This window comes from Labrus bergylta, chromosome 1 (genome assembly GCF_963930695.1).
Source record: "Labrus bergylta chromosome 1, fLabBer1.1, whole genome shotgun sequence".
NCBI classification, from domain to species: domain Eukaryota; kingdom Metazoa; phylum Chordata; class Actinopteri; order Labriformes; family Labridae; genus Labrus; species Labrus bergylta.
The window spans coordinates 18789903-18811237 of NC_089195.1; the positions used below are offsets into that span (position 1 = coordinate 18789903).

The 21335-nt window shown below is 39.2% G+C and overlaps 2 protein-coding genes across 6 annotated transcripts in view; both read left to right on the plus strand.

Moving 5' to 3' along the window:
* The first annotated feature begins 4834 nt into the window (after window positions 1–4834).
* Window positions 4835–14779, plus strand: akap8l (A kinase (PRKA) anchor protein 8-like). Its single transcript, XM_020644298.2, has 13 exons — window positions 4835–4982; window positions 5801–5839; window positions 6083–6308; window positions 8547–9156; window positions 9673–9787; window positions 9882–9931; window positions 10975–10999; window positions 11114–11219; window positions 11459–11600; window positions 11776–11881; window positions 11966–12096; window positions 13232–13327; window positions 13712–14779. The coding sequence occupies exons 1-13, from the start codon at window positions 4958–4960 to the stop codon at window positions 14123–14125; spliced, it is 2085 nt and encodes a 694-aa protein (XP_020499954.2). The 5' UTR covers window positions 4835–4957; the 3' UTR covers window positions 14126–14779.
* A 935-nt stretch (window positions 14780–15714) lies between these two features.
* Window positions 15715–21335, plus strand: part of LOC109991823 (bromodomain-containing protein 4) — a 29903-nt gene continuing 24282 nt past the window's right edge. For 4 of the 5 annotated variants that reach the window (XM_065955684.1, XM_065955694.1, XM_029279209.2 and 1 more), the window contains exons 1-2: window positions 15715–15794; window positions 18938–19092. The gene's annotated coding sequence lies outside the window, so the exon portion shown is untranslated. Of the gene's footprint in view, window positions 15795–16917; window positions 17505–18937; window positions 19093–21335 lie in introns of all 5 variants that reach the window. The other variant, XM_029279212.2, reaches the window with a different exon arrangement.

Genomic DNA, 21335 nt, shown 5'->3' on the forward strand with positions numbered 1-21335 from the left:
GTTAGTGCTGTGCTGTGCTGTGCTGTGTGTGTGTGTGTGTGTGTGTGTGTGTGTGTGTGTGTGTGTGTGTGTGTGTGTATGTGTGTGTGTGTGTGTGTGTGTGTTCGCGTGCGTGTGTGCGCGCATATGTGTGGGTGAAAAACTAAAAGTCTATCTCAAATTGCATATTTGGCATGCGAAATCATTGCAAGAAGAAATGAGAAACGGATACCACGATGTTTATGTATTGTTTAGGCTACGCCAATATTAAGTATGTTTTCGGACAAAGAGTATCTTCCTGCTTCTTCAAATCAGTACAAGGGCGTAATTGGGAAGGGAAGGTGGAGATTTGTTTTCCATTTGTTTGAGCTTACTTTAAGCAAAATGGTCAAAGGCCTCATCTTGCTATTTGCATGTGGCCTCCAAATTAGGCCTACTTTTACTTTGAATACCATACAATTAATGTCTGAAAAATACTTTTGGTCCTTAAAAATGAGATAAAATTTTACTTAAGAGTTATTTAAAAAGATGACTTTCACTTCTACCTAAGTCATATTCTGGTATGGTTCTTTCTCTAGAGTTTGGCTTTCAGGTAGCTTCATCCACCACTGGAAAAGTCGAAGGATCACAGCTACTGGTGTTGTATTTACTTTTAGCAGAATAGCTGCTCTTCAACTATTTTCAAACTAACCTGAACTCCCTTTTTATTTAGAAAGTGCACTAAGGTCCCAATATCTGCACTCCTGCTCTTGCGCCCCTTGCGTTCTGCATAAGGGTTGCTAGACCGTATGGGTGTCCCAATTCCCTAAGTTGTTCTCCAGGGGTTCCCTCTTGCACGCTTAGTGCACCCCTCTAGCAAGTGCATATTGCACCTCACTTCACTTGGGGCTATACCTAGAAATCCTCTAGTGTTGTGGCATTTCAAACAGCTGACCAAAAGTTGAGCAAAACGGTTGTTACAGGGTTGATCCGACAGCAAAGCTGAGAAAAGAGATGATGGAAAATAATTTTTTAAAGTGTAAGTGAGAATTGTCTTTTTTATCAGGAATTGATAAAAATCTTTAAAAATATGAGCTTACGTGAAGCTGCTCGCCAATTCAGAACATAACACATGACATATTTCACTTTCTTTTGTTATTCCAATAAGGAACGACAAGCTGACATTTAATCTTATAAAGTTAAGGGCAGAGAATAAGCTGCTATTCATGAAGCACAGAAAAGCCTCTACCCAGCAATATGCATTAGTTATCATAATGTCAAAATGTCGCTCGAGGGCCATGACAAAAGACAAGTGGAGTACGATTAGTGTTGGGACTAATGTGTTATGTTAAAGGGCCCATATTATGTTTTTTCTGGTTTTATATGCCCTTTAGTGTGTTTTCCAAGTGTCCTGTGCATGTTTAGGCACATCTATGTACAAAAATTAAAAGTCCGCGGAAACGCAGCTTCTCCTACGTCCTCCTGTTAGCTGCAGCATTAGCTGCATGTAACGCTAGGTTCTAGCTCCCCTCGAAATAAAATTGTCAGTGTGACGTCTTGTCAGTGTGAGATCACTGATCTAAGCCCATTGGCTCATTGTGGCAAGACCAGCAGCTCATGTTGCACGCCCATTAACTTCTGTAGCATGCCCACGATATGCCGTAGCCTGCGGTAGCACAGTAGTGCTAAGGTGCTAATGTTTTTGCTCCCTGGCCCTCAGAGCCAGAGTGGCTGAGCGACTGACCAATTACGGCAGAGCCGACAGGCCGACCAATCAGATCAGACTTGGCACACGTGCAGACTCTGAACGTGGGCACTTCAGAGCCTTAGAGAGCGAGTCAGAAGCAAGCCGGTGCATGGAGCGGCAGTACATGAAAACAGACACTTTTTTCGAACTTTAGCTATTGTGAACATACTTTAGTAGGTACAGATTAAATATATGAACCCCAAAAAGGGCATAATATGGGCTCTTTAAAGATATTGTCAATGTGCAGGAAGGAAAACTTCTCTCACAAGAAATCAGCACTGATGTAAACAACAACACATTTCAACTAAACTTGTTGTCAGAGAGTGCTGTGCTGCAGACACCTGAGGTACAGTTTATGTTAGCTCGGCAGACCAAGGAGCAGACACTCCATACAAACAGACAAGGCTTTATTCAAACATTGCCTGCTCCACGATGTGTAAGCTGACTAAATTGATAGACAGGCATGTTGTTGGCGAAGTGCTTCCCATCAACTGTTGATTCTCTTGCCTTCAGAGATCTAATTGGTAAAATACCTGCAAATTGAAATTGACTAGTGTTATTTAATATTTGTTGTTGTCACAGAACTATATTGCAATTGCAACACTAAATAATGTCAACATTAATATGAGTAAATAAAAAAAACTTGAATATGAGAAGTTTGTGGTTGGTTTCTAATCAATTTTAGCAGCAGTACTGAAAACACCAGAGCGATGTTTCCTCTGCTGAACCCAAACAGAAGTGACATAAATGATGTGTATATGGAAAGCCTTAACTGGTTAACTAGTGTGCATCTTATGTAAAACTAGTTTAAGATTGAAATAAATTCCCAACTAGTTAACCATTTGAAATCCTACTCATAATCATTTTGTAACTAGTATTGCTAATGACATTTTGGCTCAGTTAACTAGTAAAACTATTTGAGCTTCACTAGTTATCTAGTAAGATTCTTAAAAAACATAACTAGTAGTACCAGTGGAAATTTTGGCTCTACTTACTTAACTTTCTCGTTAACTCGTGAACATTTTCAGCATCACTAGCTAACTAGTAAGGTCAAAAGCCCAGAACTACTTAAATAGTTCACTATGTGAATCTTACTAGTTACTAGTAAACATTTTTAGGCTAACTAGTTGGGTCGAAATCAAGGATATCAAATAAATGCTGGAATGGCTTTCCATACTTGTACAGCACTGTCCCATTTCTGTTCTTTACAGCTTCTGTCCTTTGCACACTAAAAGGAAGATCTTAGGGCAGAAGTGTGGATATTGGGACAAGGCTTAAGTGGCACAGGGACAGCTGCAGTACCAAGGACAATGTTTACAATTTAAATGTGGAGAATGTGTGTTATTATTGTTGTTGGACACACTATTATTTTGTTTGATGTTGTGACACTTAAAATTCTAGATTGTGATGATTGGTCATATGACCATGTATTTAACACACCTGTGAATGCCCATGGAATTATTCTTGGCCAACCTGAGGAAGCTACAGGGGATACATATTACAATATTTAATATTTGTGCAACACAGGACTTGATCTGCAAATGTTCTCACTTTCTCTGTCTTTGCACTAGGCTACCTCACTAATGATTTTGGAACCCTTTCAGCTATTGTCTGACAATGATAGCCTCTGGTACTGAATACCAACATTTTGGTACTAAGCTTTAACAGACTTCCAGATCAGGCTTCCTGAGAATGGAGTTGGGAGTTGAAAGACAACATTGACAACATTGACTGGGTGAGAAGAAAAATTAACAAAACTCTTATTATATTATATTATATTATTCAAAGGGTCAGTCATCTTTTCACCACCAGTTGTCTCCTCCATTATTGTAGTCTAATTTATCCTTATGTTTCATTTTGTAATATAGTTTGGGAGAGTACTTTTCAATCCCATAGAATTAGTCTCTTCCAGAAACGCCCTGTCAGGGTGGCAATACGATCACAGTCCCATGCCTCTTCTCCTCCTTTGTTTCAGAAGCTCCAGATTCTTAAACTGTATAACATATATATTACTCAAATATTATTTTTAATTTATAAAACAGCGAGTGAAGGAAATATCCCGGATATTCCAAGTCCATTCTTGATAACTATTTCTGTCTTTCAATGTATCATGGCAGTGTCATTAAAAAAGACTAAGATTTTTAAAAAAGAGCACATTCTTTCAAATAATTTGTCAGCTACATTATAAGAAAGGCTTTAAAAAGCCTCGGATGAAAATGAACCTCACGTGCAGTCTAACTTTGTGAATTGACTCCCTCTAGTGGCGCAAGGCGGTAACATGGAGTCCATTGATTAATCGGAACTAGAAGAATGGTGCGATAGCACAGGTTTACGGTTTTAACCGATAGAAAACAATTATTAGTAAAAAAAAAAAAAAAAAAAAAAAAAAAAAATGTTATCTTGAATAAAATGTTGTAGGGAAGTTTTTGAATTTTGTCTTTGGCTTTCAGAAAAACAGTTGTGTGTTGATGGTTAAAGTTTTTATATTCCTTTTAATCAAACAGGTGAAACACGTGCACCAACTTCAACACCAACTCAGCAATGAATCAATCCCAATCTGAACCACTGTCTCACATTTTATTAAACAGGCCTAAGTGTTTGTGTGCAATGTCTGCAAGATAGAATAATTGTGATGAATTGTTTATAAACAAAGGTGGAGCCAAATATTACAAAAAGGACTTTGGGTAAATTAGCTGATGAAGGGAAAATTGCACATCAGACAAACATTTTACAGGAGACTTTTTCGGGCCTAACAAATACTTGTTTTAAATGTTCAACTGTGTTATAGCCTATAAAACTGAAGAGTGGAGTTGAGTGGGCTAAACTGCTAATCTTATTGTTGACCAGCAGATGTCGCTATTTTACATATGCGGAGTTTTTGCATCAATCGACTAAAGGGTGCCTTTGTTATCCGTATTCAAATTTAGCCTACAGAATATAGATTTAAAATACTTTTAAAACTGGTGTTGTTTCTACTGTTTTTGACACGACCGAAAATTGAGACTGTCTTGAATATTCCCTGCCATGCAATTACTTTACCTAGGCTACATTTAAATTACAGCCAAATAATTGTACGTGACGCTTACGTCCATTACGCTTGATTTACGCAGATCTTGACGGTCACGTGACCCCCCCCCCCCCCTCCTCCAGCTCGCTTTAAACAAGAGAGACTCCTCTGTCTGCCTCAAGGCGTATCCGCTGTTGGATCCTTCTCTGCTCTCGAACGGATTTTTTCAGCATTACAAAGTTGCAATGGACAGCAGAGGATATGGTTCTGGTAATTATAGATTACATTGTACTTAAAAAATGTGACCTATCCTGTTGTGCAGATACGTTTAGCGTCACTAGCTACATGGTAGCACTAGTGTGCTAGTCCTGAGCTAGGTCCGCCTCTGCCTCGCAGAAACAACGAGCAGATGCAGCCTAAACAAAAAAAGAGTCAGCCTTCTGTAATGTCTACATTTTAAAACGAGACTAACAAATTAATTCCAGAGCATTTAAACACAAACCCATTACGGCTTAACGGGGTTGTTACCCTGTAACATGCAGGTAAAAATAGCTTGCTAGGTTAGCCACAAAGCCGTCAGTGTTTATTTGCTAACATGCTAACACCTGGTGTTGTGTGGTCCATTGTTAGATTCTGTTGGCATGTTAACTGTGTTGCTAAAGGTGGCTTTCCAATTTTGTTAAAATGGAGTCAGTGAGTGAAAAACTAGACCTTTAAAGGCCTGTTAATAAAATGGCCGCCTCAGCAAAGCTGCTGTTTCCATAATGTGGTTTTACAAACTTTGAAGCTGATATAAAAATCCGACTTTTCTCAAATTCTCAGCGAGTTAAATGGGAATGTAACAGATTAATTATTTGATAAATGTTAATAAACCCTGTCGGCCTACTTTCTAAGTGTCCACATCTCCTGAGACATTTTGATTTAGACTTTTGAGTTCCTTTCTTCACATTTTACCTCTTTATTGTTAAACCACAAAGCCATATGTAGTTAATCATAACCTGATTAAATGACTCTTCACGTCTAAATAGGCTTCTATAATCTATAACCTATTGAATTAATTTACTGATGTGTATTCTTTCCTTTCATAGGTTACTCCAGCTGGGGAGGTGGAGGTTCAGGCAGCAGAGGTGAGAATATGAATGGATGTAAAACCCATTGTAATGCTCTATGAAAGGACAACACACCAGTTTTGATGTGATATTGACTACATCATTTCTACTACTTGTTTTAAAAAAAACTGTAATCTTAAGTATTTATTTATTTAATGGTAAAAGAAAGTGAAAGGAGCTGATTGCAAGACTAGTTGATGCTCTGTTAGTCGGTTATAATTTTAGTGTGTAACAAACATTATGAAATCTTTACTTTACTAGGTTCTAGTGGCTTTGATATGTATGGCGGAGGTTATAAGGACTCCATGTCAGGGCTCGGGGGCTATGGAGGTGGAGGCGGAGGCGGCCATATGAAGAGAGGTCTCTCTGGATCATCCCTGCTCTCTTCCACCGGCACACATGCAGACGCTGTTATTGCAAAGATCAATCAGCGCCTTGATATGCTCACTCAGCTGGAGGGGGGTTTGAAAGGATCTCGTGGTGACAGGTAATAACCCCTTTCCTTTCTTATGGTTTAACATTTTAGTAGTGGCATTCATGCAAAAAACATAACACGTTTTAAAGTGGCATAAAATCAAGCTGTCCGTAACACATTATCAAGGCTTTAATCTTTGTTCTGAAAGAAAATATAATTAAAAACAGGTATCTAGTTTTATAGGAGTGTCTATCCAGCGCAAGACATCAGGGAGATTGCTTAGAGGTTACTGTTTATTGTTTTTAGTGGCCATTAATCTCGCAGAGATCTCCTCCTTTAAAACAAACAGACAAGGTGATCTACATGTAAAGTCATGGAAGAAAGTAGTTTCACATTTCTATCTATTGCGCCTCATTCACCAACAGTTCTCAGGAAAATGTGTTCGTAAACACCACTTAAAAATTTCAAGTGCTGCTAGATTCAGAGATTTACTAAACATTTCTGACATTCACAAATTCTTGTGCACATTTTAAGTGCTGACTTCCCCGTGTAAAACTATTTGCGTAAATGTAAACACAGGGTTTTTATATAATCAGCTTTTTTAACTATACAATGTATAGTCTCAACTGCAAAATGTTAAATTATTAATATAAACTAAGCACTAAACCTAAGCACCTGTGTAAACTTTTTAATACCCTTACTTGCGCCAATTTTCTTACATGTTGAGTGCTCAGAAATTTCTATATCTTAGTTTAAGCATTCACAACATCTTCTGAGATTTTAAATAGATTCATAACGTCTAAAAATCGTTTTTTGGTTTTTTTTGGGGGGCCAATCAGTCACTCCCTGCTCAGTGCTAAGGCTAGCTCTTAAACTCGGTAGAATGCCAAATTCAGCCAATCTTACAGATGACTGGAGTAGATCATGAAGTATGTACTAATTCATTAATAGACTTTGAATCATGAATCCAGAATCGTTTTGAATCAAAAATAGATGCCGAATTGCATTGCGACCCCAAGAATTGAAATGGAATCTTGAGACACCCAAAGATTCCCAGCCCTACTATCAAGTTTGATCGCAGTCCCCCTTTTTAAGAATGTGTTATTGGCCCGCCTTACCCTTGATGTTGCCTTTTTAAGTGTTGCTTGTTTGAAGACTCGTCTGTAAAGTGTCCCTCTTAATGCCTTGATTAGAAATGTTCTGAAGTATAATACGATGCTTGGCCCTCTAATGCTATTGGTAATTTAAAAGTCAAACAGGTCTTGTCCTAGCTTGTGCTTCTGAAGTGTCCTGGTGGTGTAAGTTCTGTTAATTACATTCTAGTAGTAAACATACAGACCATGACGGTACAGTTGGAAATTTAGGTGTTTTTGTGATAAAATGGTGATGGTTAGTTTGGCTGTTGGGCTTGCCAAGTATTTGACTTACATTTAACAGTTAATGTTTTCCTTGCTCCCTGTTTTGGATGAGGAGGATGTGTGTTGCTCTTTAGGTGTAATTGTATGCCCTTGCCATGTTGTGGTTTTTCTGATTGCTGGAAAGAAAATGTTGTTTTGATTTTTGAAAACATCGGACCTCATGAAAATACATGGCCTCTTGATGTAGCTGCACCCAGACACATTTCTGTTCGTTTCAGATTGAGAAAAATGCCGATGAGGCCCGTTCATCTTTACATAGCACCATTTGAACATTACCTTTTTGTTGACATAGCTTTTATTTATTCATACGCTCTTTCCCTCTCATCATCCATGTGACCTAACCCTAAGTTCTGGCCATAGGTTACACAAGAGATGGTTTCATAGGTTTTATCATGATGTTCACAAAAAGGCCCAGTTTATGTCTAGCCCCCCCCCCTTTTTTTTTTATTTTTTTTTATAGACTTGCTACTATAATCCAGATACTTCCCAGGAAGCATCACTTCTTGTTTATGGCTCAAGACATTCCTGTTACCATACTCATGTCGATTAAATTTTTGAAGTTAAGAAACCATATTCACCTCAAATCTGCAGGATACTGTTTGACCTCCGCCAGACAATGTGGTTTGATTAGTTCCTGTTAACTTTAAGTTCGGTTGAAAATCCTAAATACATTATTAATCACCACGAGCGGAGTGTTGAATTGTCTTGGATCATCAATTTATGATCTATTGTGGTTTCTGAAATAAAGCTGGGAGTGACAAAAAAAACAAATCCGCAGAAGCGAGACCTTGGAGGAGAAGGAAAAGCAGGTGGAGAAATCCAAACCTGACTGCCCTACCTGCCTCCCCTGCTCTCTGCTCTTCTCTGTCAACCCTCTCCCTCCCTCCCGCAGGTATGACCAGTACGAGTCATTCGACTCGCGCACCTCCTCCGCCCCCACCTCCTTCCGAGATCTCTACAGATCTGGTGGTGGTAGCTATGGTTATGGCGATGGCCGTGGGGACAACATGCTGTTGGGACAGCGAGGAGGCTCAGGCTTCGGAGGGGGAATTGGGCTAGGAGGAGGAGGAGGCTTTGACAGCCCCTCTTCTTCCTATGGCGTCGCTAAAATGCGACAGAATATGAGAGAGTCCTTCAGCAGTGTCCAGGGAGGAGGTTCTGGAGGTGGAGGTGGAGGATGGGCTGGAGCAGGCCGACGTTCCCCCAGAAGGGGTGGAAGTGCCGGGGGTCGAGGAGCTGGAGGAGGGTTTGGAAACCGCAGGTCTGACCCCACTCCATTAGGCGGAGGCGGGCGGGGAAGTGGTAGCGGTGGCCAGTCCCACCGCGGCCACTCTCCCGGAGGTGGTAGAGGCAAGCTCCCATCCCTCCTGTCCAACCGCATGTACCCTGAAAGTGGGGGCTTCCAGGGTTCCATTCAAGGCCCTCACGACTTTCCTGGGAGGCATTTCGGAGGGGGCCCACGAGCTGGCCGCCAGCGAGGCCGCAAGAGACCCCTCAACAAAGTAAGTACCTCCAGCCAAATAAGACCTCCTCAGACACTGGGCAAAGGTCTTGCCCTTCTGATTCCCTCCTTTTCTATCGTCAACCAAATGGCAAGTCAGCCTAAAGTGCTACAACCTGCTATGTGCCATGTAAAGCAAATTATCCATGACACCCATTTGGCACATCACTTGCCCCTCTAAATCGGCCCAGCCCGTTTAACCTGTCAGACATAAATCATGAAGCTTCCCCTTTTTGTACAGTAAAGGCAAGTGAGAACTCTTTCTGCCCCATTCTTTGTTTCGTTTACCTGTGGGGGTGCAGAATGATTTCATTATGAGGATTTTTTTGGGTTCCTTATTTTTTCTCTTGCCCCTTCCTGGGTAGTCTTAAGATAAGGCTAAGACTATTGATAAGGAAATGCCCAGGGAAGGAACACATATCAATTCTAGAGGTCATCGTTGTGTTTAAAATCAGCTCTGGGTGTTTTTGTTTCCGTTCGTTTGTTTTTGAGTTCAAATTGATTTTGTTGACTGTAGCAGGTGAAACCACAGCGTGATGTGCAGAAGAAGAGAAAGCAGACGCCGACAGCAGGCGATGAACCCGAGTCCAAGATGAATAAGACAGAAAGTGCAGGGTCAGAAGCTACCGAAGGTAATATCTTATTTTAAGGTAATTCAATAAAAACATCACAAATTACATTTCTTGGACCAACGTGGCCTGATGTTGATGTTGTTTGTTTTCATAGAACAATTAGAGAAAAATGGTGATGCCAGTGAACCCAAGACTGCAGCTGTGGTGAGTAGATGACGATAGACAGGAACTCTGGATCAATGTATAAAATTATGGGCCTATCAAGTCTTAAATGTTACCTTGAGTATTCCAAATCAACAATGTCAGATTGTTTATTTGTCCCCTTTTCCCCATTAAAGAACCACTAAACTACTGAGTTGATTGAACAACACAATATCTTTTTTTAAATAATAACCTGCATTTTATTTTTTTAAAGAAACGTGAGGGGTGCAACTGATCACAAAACTGTTTTGTGATTAGATACTTATTTTCATATCGGCCAATATGTAAACGTGTATATCTATGATTTGCTTGTAACTTGTGTACTATTCAAATTGTTATGACTTAAACTTTATTTTAATAATATAACCGATCAAAATGCATCTCCATGAATCTTAATAATGTATCCAATTCTTAATTTTCTGCACTCTGCACCGTCTTACAATTCCAATCATAACAATACAAGTGTCTTTTTTATTTTTTTTATTTTAGCAAAAAGCAGGTTTATCTGAGTACAACAAGCTGTAATTGTTACCTTCCCTCTAAGGACATCAGCATTACAAATAGAAAATCTTTCTGTGAATAACCAATTTGCTGTAATTTACAAAACCTTATTTTCCTTCATATTGCAATGTTGAAGCTGTAACACAAGCAGTCGGTTCATTTAACAGACGTGTGTATGTCTTTTAGCTGGCTGCTCCTGCAGTGCTGTGTGAGTCAGACAAACCAGCAATCATTAATTTAGGGACTATATCTTAAATATTTTGTATCCAACCCCATGATCCGTCAAGAGATTTTATATGGCTATGATAAATATTCTTTAGGTAAAGTTACAGATTGTTGTCATACACAACCGTTAGCTGATACTTGCATGCTTTTTTGTCCTTTGCCAATCATATTCCTTGGTCTGTTTATTGCACCATGTTTTAGCCCATCAGCCCATTTTTTTTTTTAAAGCCATTTTACTCCTAATTTAAATAAGATCAGTCAAGTACAAAGGTTCTGCTCCTTCGTTAATGCTTTGATTAATAAGAGAATCTCCTTCACAGGAACCTGCTGCAGAGGGAGACAAAGGTGAGCCTGACCACACTTCCTCCTTTTTTTCTTCTTTCTTGACTTGAACTTGTCTAGAACTGCTAACCCTCTCATGGGCATAGAGACTTACCTAGCTTGTGTGCTTGTGCTCAGCTTCATCCAAACAGGAAGAAAAGAAAAGTCCGCAGGGCAAACAGACCTCAACCCCAGGTCAGGACAAGCACCCAAAAATGAGGAAGAGGAGGGGCTTCCTAGAGAGGTGAGAACACGTACTAAATACCACCTGATTCCTTGGTCTAGGTTTACTACGTTACCCTCCTTCAATTGTCTTTCTTATTACTCTGACTACTCTGATTATTCCATTTGTTTTCAGTAATTTAACTATCAATAGTTGTTAAAACAACATTTAATGAGATGATTTTCTAGTAACTTCGATTGTTTCTGATTTCACTTCTTTTTTTTTTTTTTTAATCACACTGTGCTTTATTTATTTTCCAGGGTGATGTTTGCGTGCTCTGTGTGCAAATTCCGCTCATTCTACAAGGAGGAAATGGAAACTCATCTGGAGAGTCGTTTCCACAAAGACAGCTTCAAGTTCCTCTCCAGCCAACTGTCCAAGCCCACTACAGACTTCCTACAGGTTAATGAGACCTATTTAACATCAGAGATTCTCACCACAATTTGTATGCTTAAAATGGATTAATGATAAAACAAAAAATGGACAGTTACATAAATACAGTAAGTTTCCTTGGGTCACTGTCACAAAAAGTGTTGTATGAAGGGTTACTTAACAAATGGTGTTTTGATTTTCACAGGAGTATTTGCTAAACAAGTTCACAAAGACGGAGCAGAGGGTAAGCCAGCTGGAAAACCACTGCGCTGCCATCTGCCAGGTTTACAAAGAGCAAGACCTCACGAGAGGTAAGCAGAAGGTACAGCAGATTTGTCCATAAATGGTGGAAGGAAGAGAATTCATTGAAAATATTTGTCATTCCTGTGTTTTAGATCTTGGTATGGAGCACTTCATGAGGAAAGTGGAAGCTGCCCACTGTGCAGCATGTGACCTCTTCATTCCCATGCAGCCCCACCTGATACAGAAACACATCAAGTCTCCCGACCATAACTACAACAGAAAGGTATGCACCCAAATTGTTATTCAGTGGAAAACTATATGTGCATGTCTTCCACTTATGGTACTAGGTTAAAAAAAAACCTATTAGCATAGAAAAACCCCTTATGTCCATATAAGGGCATAAGACTGCAGAGCCATGTGCACATAACTGGAAGTTGCACTGGATCAAAAAGATACAATTCTTCAAACAGAATGAACACTGGATGCCAAGTTATGAATACTGAAGTAGTTCTAATAACAGGAAACAAAAAAGAGACACTGGCCATATCTCATTTATGTAGGCTTTTATTGTTGTGAATAGCATTTTATTAAATGAATGTCTATGTGCTTAGTTTATATTCAGAATTTAATTTTTGCAGTAAAGATCAATCACGATTGAAATAAAGGTTGATCAGATTTAAATTGCCATTTATACATGTCATTTTATAATATGAAAGTGCTAAATAAAGAAAACATGATTACCAGTAATTTTGCACTACGGTAGTTTTATAAGCACTCAAATGTGTGTAATAGTGGTTTCACAATTGCAGATTGTATTTTTTCCGCTGCAAGTCCGATTGAGCTGATGTGAGAACGCAGTATGATATTATCAGGAGAATTCACCTTGTGCCTGTATGAAACAGTGTTGATGTTTACATCCTGTTACTGGAGCCGGTTAATGTGACTTTGTGATCTCTGCACATAATCAAATGGCTGCATTATGTTTTCTATTCTCCAGTATGTTGTGTGATACCGTTGAACTACATGTAGCATTGATATAAAGGCAAATATTGTCTTTACATCGTATAGCAGACTCAGTTCCTTCGTCAGCTACTTTCCCGTCGTTTTTTTTACATCATGTGTCTTACCTCAGGAGCCCCCCCCCATCCTGTCTGACAGGGATGGTACCCCTCTGTGAGGGACATGTGTGAACAGCCAGGTCAGCAGAATATTCGGAGCAGTCTTCCTGAAATTATCCAGATATTTTCAGGAGTGCATATGTGAAAACGGCTTATGAGTGCTTCCAAGTGTTGTTCTTAGCCAAGTACAAATCCCAGTTAATGAGTTGGTGAATGTCAGAATCTTCTTAGAGGAAAAAGTGGGTTTTAAGAACAAAGTTTCATTAGAAACTGTTTGAACTTGCCTCTCTGTGATTCAAGGGTATGATGGAGCAGTCAAAGAGGGCCAGTCTATCAGTTGCTCGCAGCATCCTCAACCACAAACTCATTGGCAAGAAGCTGGAGAGCTACCTTAAGGTATGTATACATTTGTCAGCAACATGCACTAAGGCCACATGTTTAATGCATAACTTCAGCTACATTTCCCTCATTGGCCACTCAGATTTTAAAAAGGAGTTTGGGTTTATCTAACTGCTTGTCTTATTACTGGAATTGTAGTAAATACAATTTATTATTACATCTTTTGCTGATTCGAAGAAACGATCCAATCCGAACTGTTAGATTTGCATATATATATATATATATATATATATATTGTGTTTGTAGATCCTTCAGCTGCAAATAAGACACATTTTTGACACCCTACACAATACTGGCTAAGAAATGCATGTGTATAGTCTTCAGTTTGTCACTAATGCAGGGTCTAAAAGGACTGTACTCACAACTGTCTTTTATTGTCAGGGTGAAAACCCATTCACTGGTAACCAAGATGAACAGGACCCAGAGGACTCCATGGTGATGGACGTGTCTGAGATGGACTTAACCAGCGAAACAGCAGATGGCCAGACAGAAGCTACAGAGGAACCGTCGGCTGATGGAGAGACAAGCCAGGAGGTGGTCGATGGTGAAGAAGAAGCAGCAGCAGTAGAGGAGGAAAAGATGGAGGAGGAGCCAGTCATTGAAGAAGAGGAGCAGCAGGGCAACCAGGAAGAGGAGGAAGGTTTTGAAGTTGGAGAAGAAGAGGAGGAAGAAGAGGGATTTGTGGTTCATGATGAGATTGGCGAAGAGGGATTACCTGGCGAGGAAGGGGAGGAAGGAGAGGAAGGAGTTGAGGCAGCAGAAGCTGAGGAGGAAGAAGACAAGAATGATGAATGACTTTTGCAGCCCGGAGCAGTCCCTGAGCCATTCAAACCCATTTCATTGCCAGGCGCATATTAAAAAGATAAACCTACCTGTTCCTTCTGTCTATTGACTCTAAGCTTGTATATTTTTACTTTTTTTTGTTAAATTAATAGTTCTTCATTTTGGGAAATGGTCTTATTCTATTTGTTCCAAGTTAGGATGACACTATTTAACTGTCTTGTGTATTTCTAACTGCTCCTTTGGGAGCGTTGGCAGAAACCAGACTTGAGGGAGCTGGCTAGTGGATTCCCTCAAGTTCAAATTTTCGCAATCAATTTTTGTTTTTTAGACTTTTTCTTGTGCCTTTTTTTGTTAGTTTTCTTCATTTAGATTATTGTTTGAGTTATCATGAGTGTTGAAACTTTGAATTGTACTGTGTACTTTTTTTTTTTTTTCTTTTTAATGCCATAACGTCTGTTGATGATCATGAGCGGATGAATTTACAACATTTTTTTTTTCCAACCTAGAATGGCTGTGTGCTTTCTGTTCTACAGTTGAGATGATGTTTGAGGGCACTGTGACTATGGAGTGAGTACAGAATATTCATAATTAATATGTAACATGTAACAACTTTATTCCTGTCTGAGTAGGAAATAAACTTGTTGAATAAATTCCTGTTTCACTGTTTTTCTGTTTAGTGATGTCTTTTTGTTTAATTCCCAAGTTGTATGGTCTAAAGGTTTAAGAAATGTTGCTGAAGCATTATTAAATACAATGATTTAAACACAAATCACACCATCACATAAAAAAACGTGAAAATATTAATGTCACATTTTGATTAAAGTCCATATCTGCAGTTCTTTAATAATAACTAACAACCAATCTGATGTAAATTTTGATGACATCAGTGTTGACTTGGCTATTAGATGTGTCTTCTAAACAACTTATTTTTAGCAACACGACTGTCCACAAGGTGGTGTCACCTGATGACTTCAGAGCTGCAGTTTAGTATGTCAATGATTTTATGGTTTTATACCATTTGGCGACATAAATTCAGAAAAACAAGGATCATAAAACGGTAAAACTACATGGGCGTTATTTATCAGTAAAATCAAATTGCCACTATTTAAGCAAAACATAAGTTATTTAAAAACGATTATGTTTTTCAAGAGACTGTTGGCAAAACATTTTATATTGAACTGCAAACATTACTCTTGACAGCACTATATTTTACATGTTTTTTTTCGATAATACTCATTTTTTTCATTAAGATTTAAAGCCTTTGTATTCTATTACGTCTCTCGGTGATGTCATCGGGATTATAGGCTACATCAAAGGATTTAATACAAATATTTTTAAGAAATAAAAAAAGCGAGTTAGAACTACAGCAACACCATCTGCACACAATTAACACTTTTTTAACACAATTAGCACAGACATTTTCAATCGATTAATTTTGCCATCTTAAACAAATCAATTGGATAAAATACAATAACATAAATACAAACCTGTACTTGATAGAAATCATTACAATGTGTTGCGTGATGTTACGGGCTGAGAGTGGGCGGAGCTATGGGTGAATTTTGAATGACATACTATGGACCCGCCCCCTTGCGTCTGACGTTTTCGACGTCAAACGGGACTGTTTGTTCTAGATTTGGGGCGAGGAAGGTCTGCGAGCGCTGACAACCGACTGAAGAAGGTAAAAAATACCATTTTATTAGTTTGTATTGATTACATTGAAATAATAAACGTATGCCTGTAACTCCAAGGACCGGGTGAAAGGTTAACAACGGGCATCGGGGGCGTTTTTCAGGCGCTGTCAGTGTGCGCTTCTCTAAGCGGAGCATGAGCTGCCTTCACCAGGCCTTGCACCGGTTCTGGCACACGCTACAGAAGATTTCTTGTCTTTTAAATAGGCGAGATTAGGTTATAGTGTGCATATTGTAATGTTGTTTCTTTATTCTTTATTCTAAACGTGTCGTAAGGTTGTTTTCATGGCAGTGGACACCCCGCGCTGTCAGTGTGCACGTTAGCTGCAGGTCGCTATCGCGCTAGCCTGTTAGCTGCTAGGCTGTTTGTTTGTAGCCCCGTAGGCCGTATTCGTGACGTAACTTACGTCTTTTCGGCAGCGTAGGTTACGCAGGACTTCATTAGAAGTGCAACGTACGTCATTTCGAGAATATCAATCCCGTCGTAGTTGTAGTCTGAACGGCGGTTTTACGTGTGGAGCTGTCAGCTGCTCACTGGAAACATGGCGCTGCACTGACACGAAAGGTTAACAAGGCAGAGTTGTTGAACAAAGTTGGTTGTCAACGCAGTGTTTGTAAAATGAATTTGTGGCATTACGTGTAATGATGGATATAACACAATCAACGTCGTTAAGAATCTTTGCTCAAAATCATAGCTACAAGATATGAAATAATATAAAACATGGCTGATGAATGTAGAAGTAATTTATTTGTGTTAAACCACATTTATCCGCCTCCCTGTTCAGAAGTTGTCTTTTATTTGAAGTTGCTTCGACATTGCTTTGCACCTTATGTTAACTATGCACATGTACACCTGTATAACCTGTGTAAGGTTTTGTCTTTTTGATGTTCGTTGGTACTTATAAAGCGTTTCCATAGTGATGTGCTCAGTTAGATTTTATGAGTAATGTTATTGGGAAGTAGTTTGGGACTTCAGGTTTAAAGATACGTTCATTACAATATTGTATTACGTTTTAATACAAATTCTGTTATATTTAATGTCAATAAGTTTGCTGAAAAAGTACTTTAAAGTTACATAGTGTGTTGCAGTGTTTGTTTTGGTTTCTTTTTCAGAAAAGAGAGAGCTGTTAAGAACCTTTTTAACAACTTGTAATGAGGACCTGAAGAAGACCATTCAGCAGTGATCAGGGGAAAGAAATCGCTCACAGCATTAGAAAGGCAGTCATGGTGTTTTTTAAGTATTGACTGATTGTTTGACATTTCTAAAAAGATCTAGAAAGGAAAGTTACACACTGTGAAATACTTAAAGGTAGATTACATAAGCATAGGGGCAAAGCAATGTTGCAGCTAATTTACGGCGTCTATACACTTTTTAAAAATATAATGTAAGGGTCCATTGTGCTGCGGTATATTCGTGTGTGAGAAATAGTGTAGTTAGATTTTGATTAGTTGGGATAGAAAGGGTATATAAATTGGCTTTTATGTGTATCACAAACTTCATGCCACCCCTGCATTAGAGGGGCCTCAGTTGGGCAGCCCCATTTAAAAAAAAAAAAAAAGAAATCTGTATGCGCCCCTATTTATCAAGCTAACATGCTTGCAAGCACATCATGTTCCTCTGGCCAGCAGCAGGACTGAGGGTTCTGTTGACGGGACAGAGGGGGCAACAACAGAAGGACAGGAACTCAGCTTTCACCAAGGTAAAAGTCAGACAACTTCCCACTGATTTATGACCGCCTTTTCTTCATCGATCTCCTCCATAGTGACTGACACTGCTTCTGCTGAGGTAGTCACTGTCTGATTTCATAGCTGCAAAATGATTTCCTATTCATACGGACTCATCTTAGAAGCAAACACAGATAAGACAGGAGGCAGTGATGAAAGTCTCTTTCTGGTCTATATTGTCTCTTTATTGACTTACAAGCAAGAACAGACTGTTTCTGTTGAGTCGAGTTCATAAACAGACAGCAAAGTGCACCGCTCTCTCTTTCACGAAAGTCAATGCAGATCGCTCATCGACGTTCTCTTTCCCTCACCGCTATCTATATAAAGAACTAATCAGTGTTATGTAAAATGAATGTATGCAACTCCATCCATAGTATTTTAGCGCTCTTTAAGAGCAGCGTGCTTTACTCTCATATGACAAGTCAAATAAAAGTGGGCAGGTGAACAAAAGCTATCCCTGTATCATAAATGTTTCAGAGAAATATCTTCAAAAGAAGCAAAGAAACCAAACAGTTGTAACTTCCTCAGGTAACAACATTTCCACCCAATAGCCTCTGTCAGATAAAGAAAGGAAAACATACAAACTTTCCACGTGCAGGGTCATTCATGTGTTCATGTGGTCCTATTTGTCCTCAGCTTGGAGGAACATAGTCCTGGAAACTCATTTTTCAGCAGAATCATCAGTTTCTTGCTTGCATATGGAAATGGATAATTGTGCTACAGGAGTATAGTAACATCAGTCAGGAAGTAAGGCGATGCTCTATAACAGCTCGTAATTAGTGTGTTATCGAAGTCTCAGTTCATATTTCCGGTTGGTCAAGGGTTATTACCAGAAGAAGAAAAAAAACAACATCTTTTGAATATTGCACAGGAAGAAGGAACAAAAGAGATGCAACCTTGATGAACAGGTTGGAAAAAGGAGCTACATGTCTAATCCCAACACCATCCAACTTTTAACATTTCATGAAAAGATACAACATTTGTATTTGTCACTGCTGAATCAAAACACTTAAAGTATCTTACCTGATCACAGCTTCCTGTGGCGCTGCATGTTCTTAAATCTACCTTGTAGTATTTTTGGCACTGTATTCAGGGACTGTATAACATCTTCATTGTCTAAAATGCTATATTTTTACTTTAATTTTTTTTAAAGTTAGGAATGGGCTTGAATTTAAAGTATATGCTTGAAATAAAGTTTCAAATTTTCTAATGAAAAGATCCCGTTCTATATGTGGGGCTCATGGGGTTGTAAAAAAATGTTTCATTTGCATTATTGTTGCATTTTAGATCAAGTAGGCTGTTTTGACTGAAAATGTGTAATTTCTCCTTAAAAGCTGACAAACTTCATTTGAAGTTATTCAACACCCTGTTATAAGATACTGAACAACTTTTTCTGTCTCTCTCCCAGGTGTGACACTTGGCCTCTAACCTGTGTGTTGTGGTGTCCTTGCACACACACGTCCCACTGACCGACCTCCGGTGTTACATCTCGGAATCGCCACCTCACCGACTGAGAAATGATCACCCAATAGGAATAGACCACAGCTGTAAAGCATCAAACATGTGAGTCTTCAGAATCAGAAATACTTATATCCTGGGGGGACTTTGGGCATTACAGATAATTATATTCATACTAAAGGCAGGGTTGGTCATTTTCTCCAGATATACTTTTTAAGATTTTGATTGAAATTGTGACGAAAATCCGTCATCTGTAGCGGTTGTAAGCATGTAATAACTTGATCAATGTCTGCCACGGGGTACCACTTTGATGAACCAATCATGCCTCCCTCTCTCCCTGCTCGTTCTCTTCCCCATGCGTGCACGTGCCCACACGTGCACGCATGGGGAAGAGAACGAGTTTATACTGTGAGTTTAGCGTTGGCCATTGTCAGTAGTTAAATAGTCACGTTTTGGTTTTTTTCCACATAAATTATGATAAAGTTGCAAGCGATGAGCTGAGCAGGCCATTACTCTCCTTACTGGCTTCTGGAGCAACAGCGCTCGTGCATGTGAGTGAGGGGAATGGCTTTGAGGGAGCACAGAGGGGAGGGGGGTGGGTGCAGACCGAGCACTGAGGGAATGCTACTTTCAAAAGTCGTGCTTCACATACAGGAGAGTGCACAAGTAAAATCCCAACACATCACACATATCAGCACACATTCAAACATGGTACAAGGTCTGACTAAATGTAGGAAAGCTCTGATGTTTTAAACAGCTTCTAAAGACTCTTTTATGTAGTTCAAACACATTTGGCAGACCTGTTGTTCTGGGGAAGACTGTTTCAGAGTTTAGGAGCTGCCACTTCAAAATAAAAGTCAACTCTTGAATTGAAATGTGTGTGTGTGTGTGTGTGTCGGGGTGGAACTCTGCCGTGCGCGACAGAGAGCAGAGGAGAATTGTAAACGTGTGTTAGTACGAATTTTCATGAAATTCATTCATCTTGGTAACTTTGTGAAATGTACTATTTAAGTCTGTCTACCACCTGTTAGCACTCCTACTTTGGGTGTCTGAAGCCGTAACCTTATATGGGTGAAACACCTAAATTGTAGCAGATCTTTATTTGTGTAGGAGCCAACCATATGTTGTCAACAACTGTTTTCTAGACAAAGAGTCTACATCTGTTACGTATACAAATCAGTGTCATGTCATCTTTATTGTTTTATAGTGATGTACCCAAATAGAAAGGAATTTGTGGGTTGCACCTTTTAACAGAATATAAGCAGCACTGTGAACACTGTTACTTTGTCAGCGATTTGTAAGCATGCGTGTTTGGTAAAGTTGTCTGACCTCGGCCGATTAAATGGTGTTATAATCTACAGTCTGTTTCACGATTTCCTCATTGGATTTATACAGCAGAAACAACCCCCACCTAAACAACGCGCGACCATGTAGAGACAGAAATGACATGCCATCGTGTAAATAAGGTAAATAAGGTAAATAACATAAGGCAATTAAGTTTGTTTAATAAAAGGAGGAGGTATAGACCTGTTCTATAGGAAAGGTATCCTTATGACTTCTGTTGTGATCTGGCGCTATATAGAAAATAAAATGAACTTGACCATCAAGGGGGGCGGGGGGTGCCGTTGGGGGGGCGGGCCGCCCCACGAGTATAGTGGTAGGGGAAACACTGAACATGGACTAAGTCTGAGTGACATCACCCATTGGTTTTGAAAGGGCTGTTATTGAAGCCCTTCCATGCCGGTTGCCATATTGGAAATGCTGACTATCAAACTCCCGGTCGACCTAACAACAGGCAAAGAGCTGGAGTTAAGGTGGTCCATTAGCCTCCTGACAAACCGGAGGTTACCACTGGATCAAGATTGCTTTACAGTGCAGAAAAGCCAAATGATGATCAGAATGTCGGAAAAACATTGTGGGGTTAAAAGTTTATCATGGTGAAACACAAATGTGCATAGCTATATTCATTACAAATTATTTATATATATATATATATATATATATATATATATATATATATATTTTAATTCTAGTCAGTTAGGACCAGTTTAAATGACCAGAATAAGGCAGATTCAAAACAAATACTTCAGAGTTTGAATCCAAAATTGTTGTCCAGGTAATGTTCTGTAATTCAGGAGTTGATTTTTGCACAAATTATTGCCCAGTTTAGATTTATTGTTAAAATGAATGCGAAATAAGAACTCTTCTTTCATTACCTGTTTTATTATTCATTTAAAAGATAAAATCAATCAATCAATAAAAATCATAGTTCAACTATGTCAAGCTACCCCCCAGCAACCATTTATTACTAAAGTTAGTCATTTCCATTTCTACTTATGAAATATAAT

Bases quoted from the DNA above. Each gene is read 5' to 3' on its own strand.
- akap8l (XM_020644298.2), top strand. From the start codon at position 4,958: ATGGACAGCAGAGGATATGGTTCTG. The intron at 11,882-11,965 runs GTAAGCAGAAGG...CCTGTGTTTTAG, and splicing joins AGAGCAAGACCTCACGAGAG to ATCTTGGTATGGAGCACTTC. The intron at 13,328-13,711 runs GTATGTATACAT...TTTTATTGTCAG, and splicing joins AGCTGGAGAGCTACCTTAAG to GGTGAAAACCCATTCACTGG.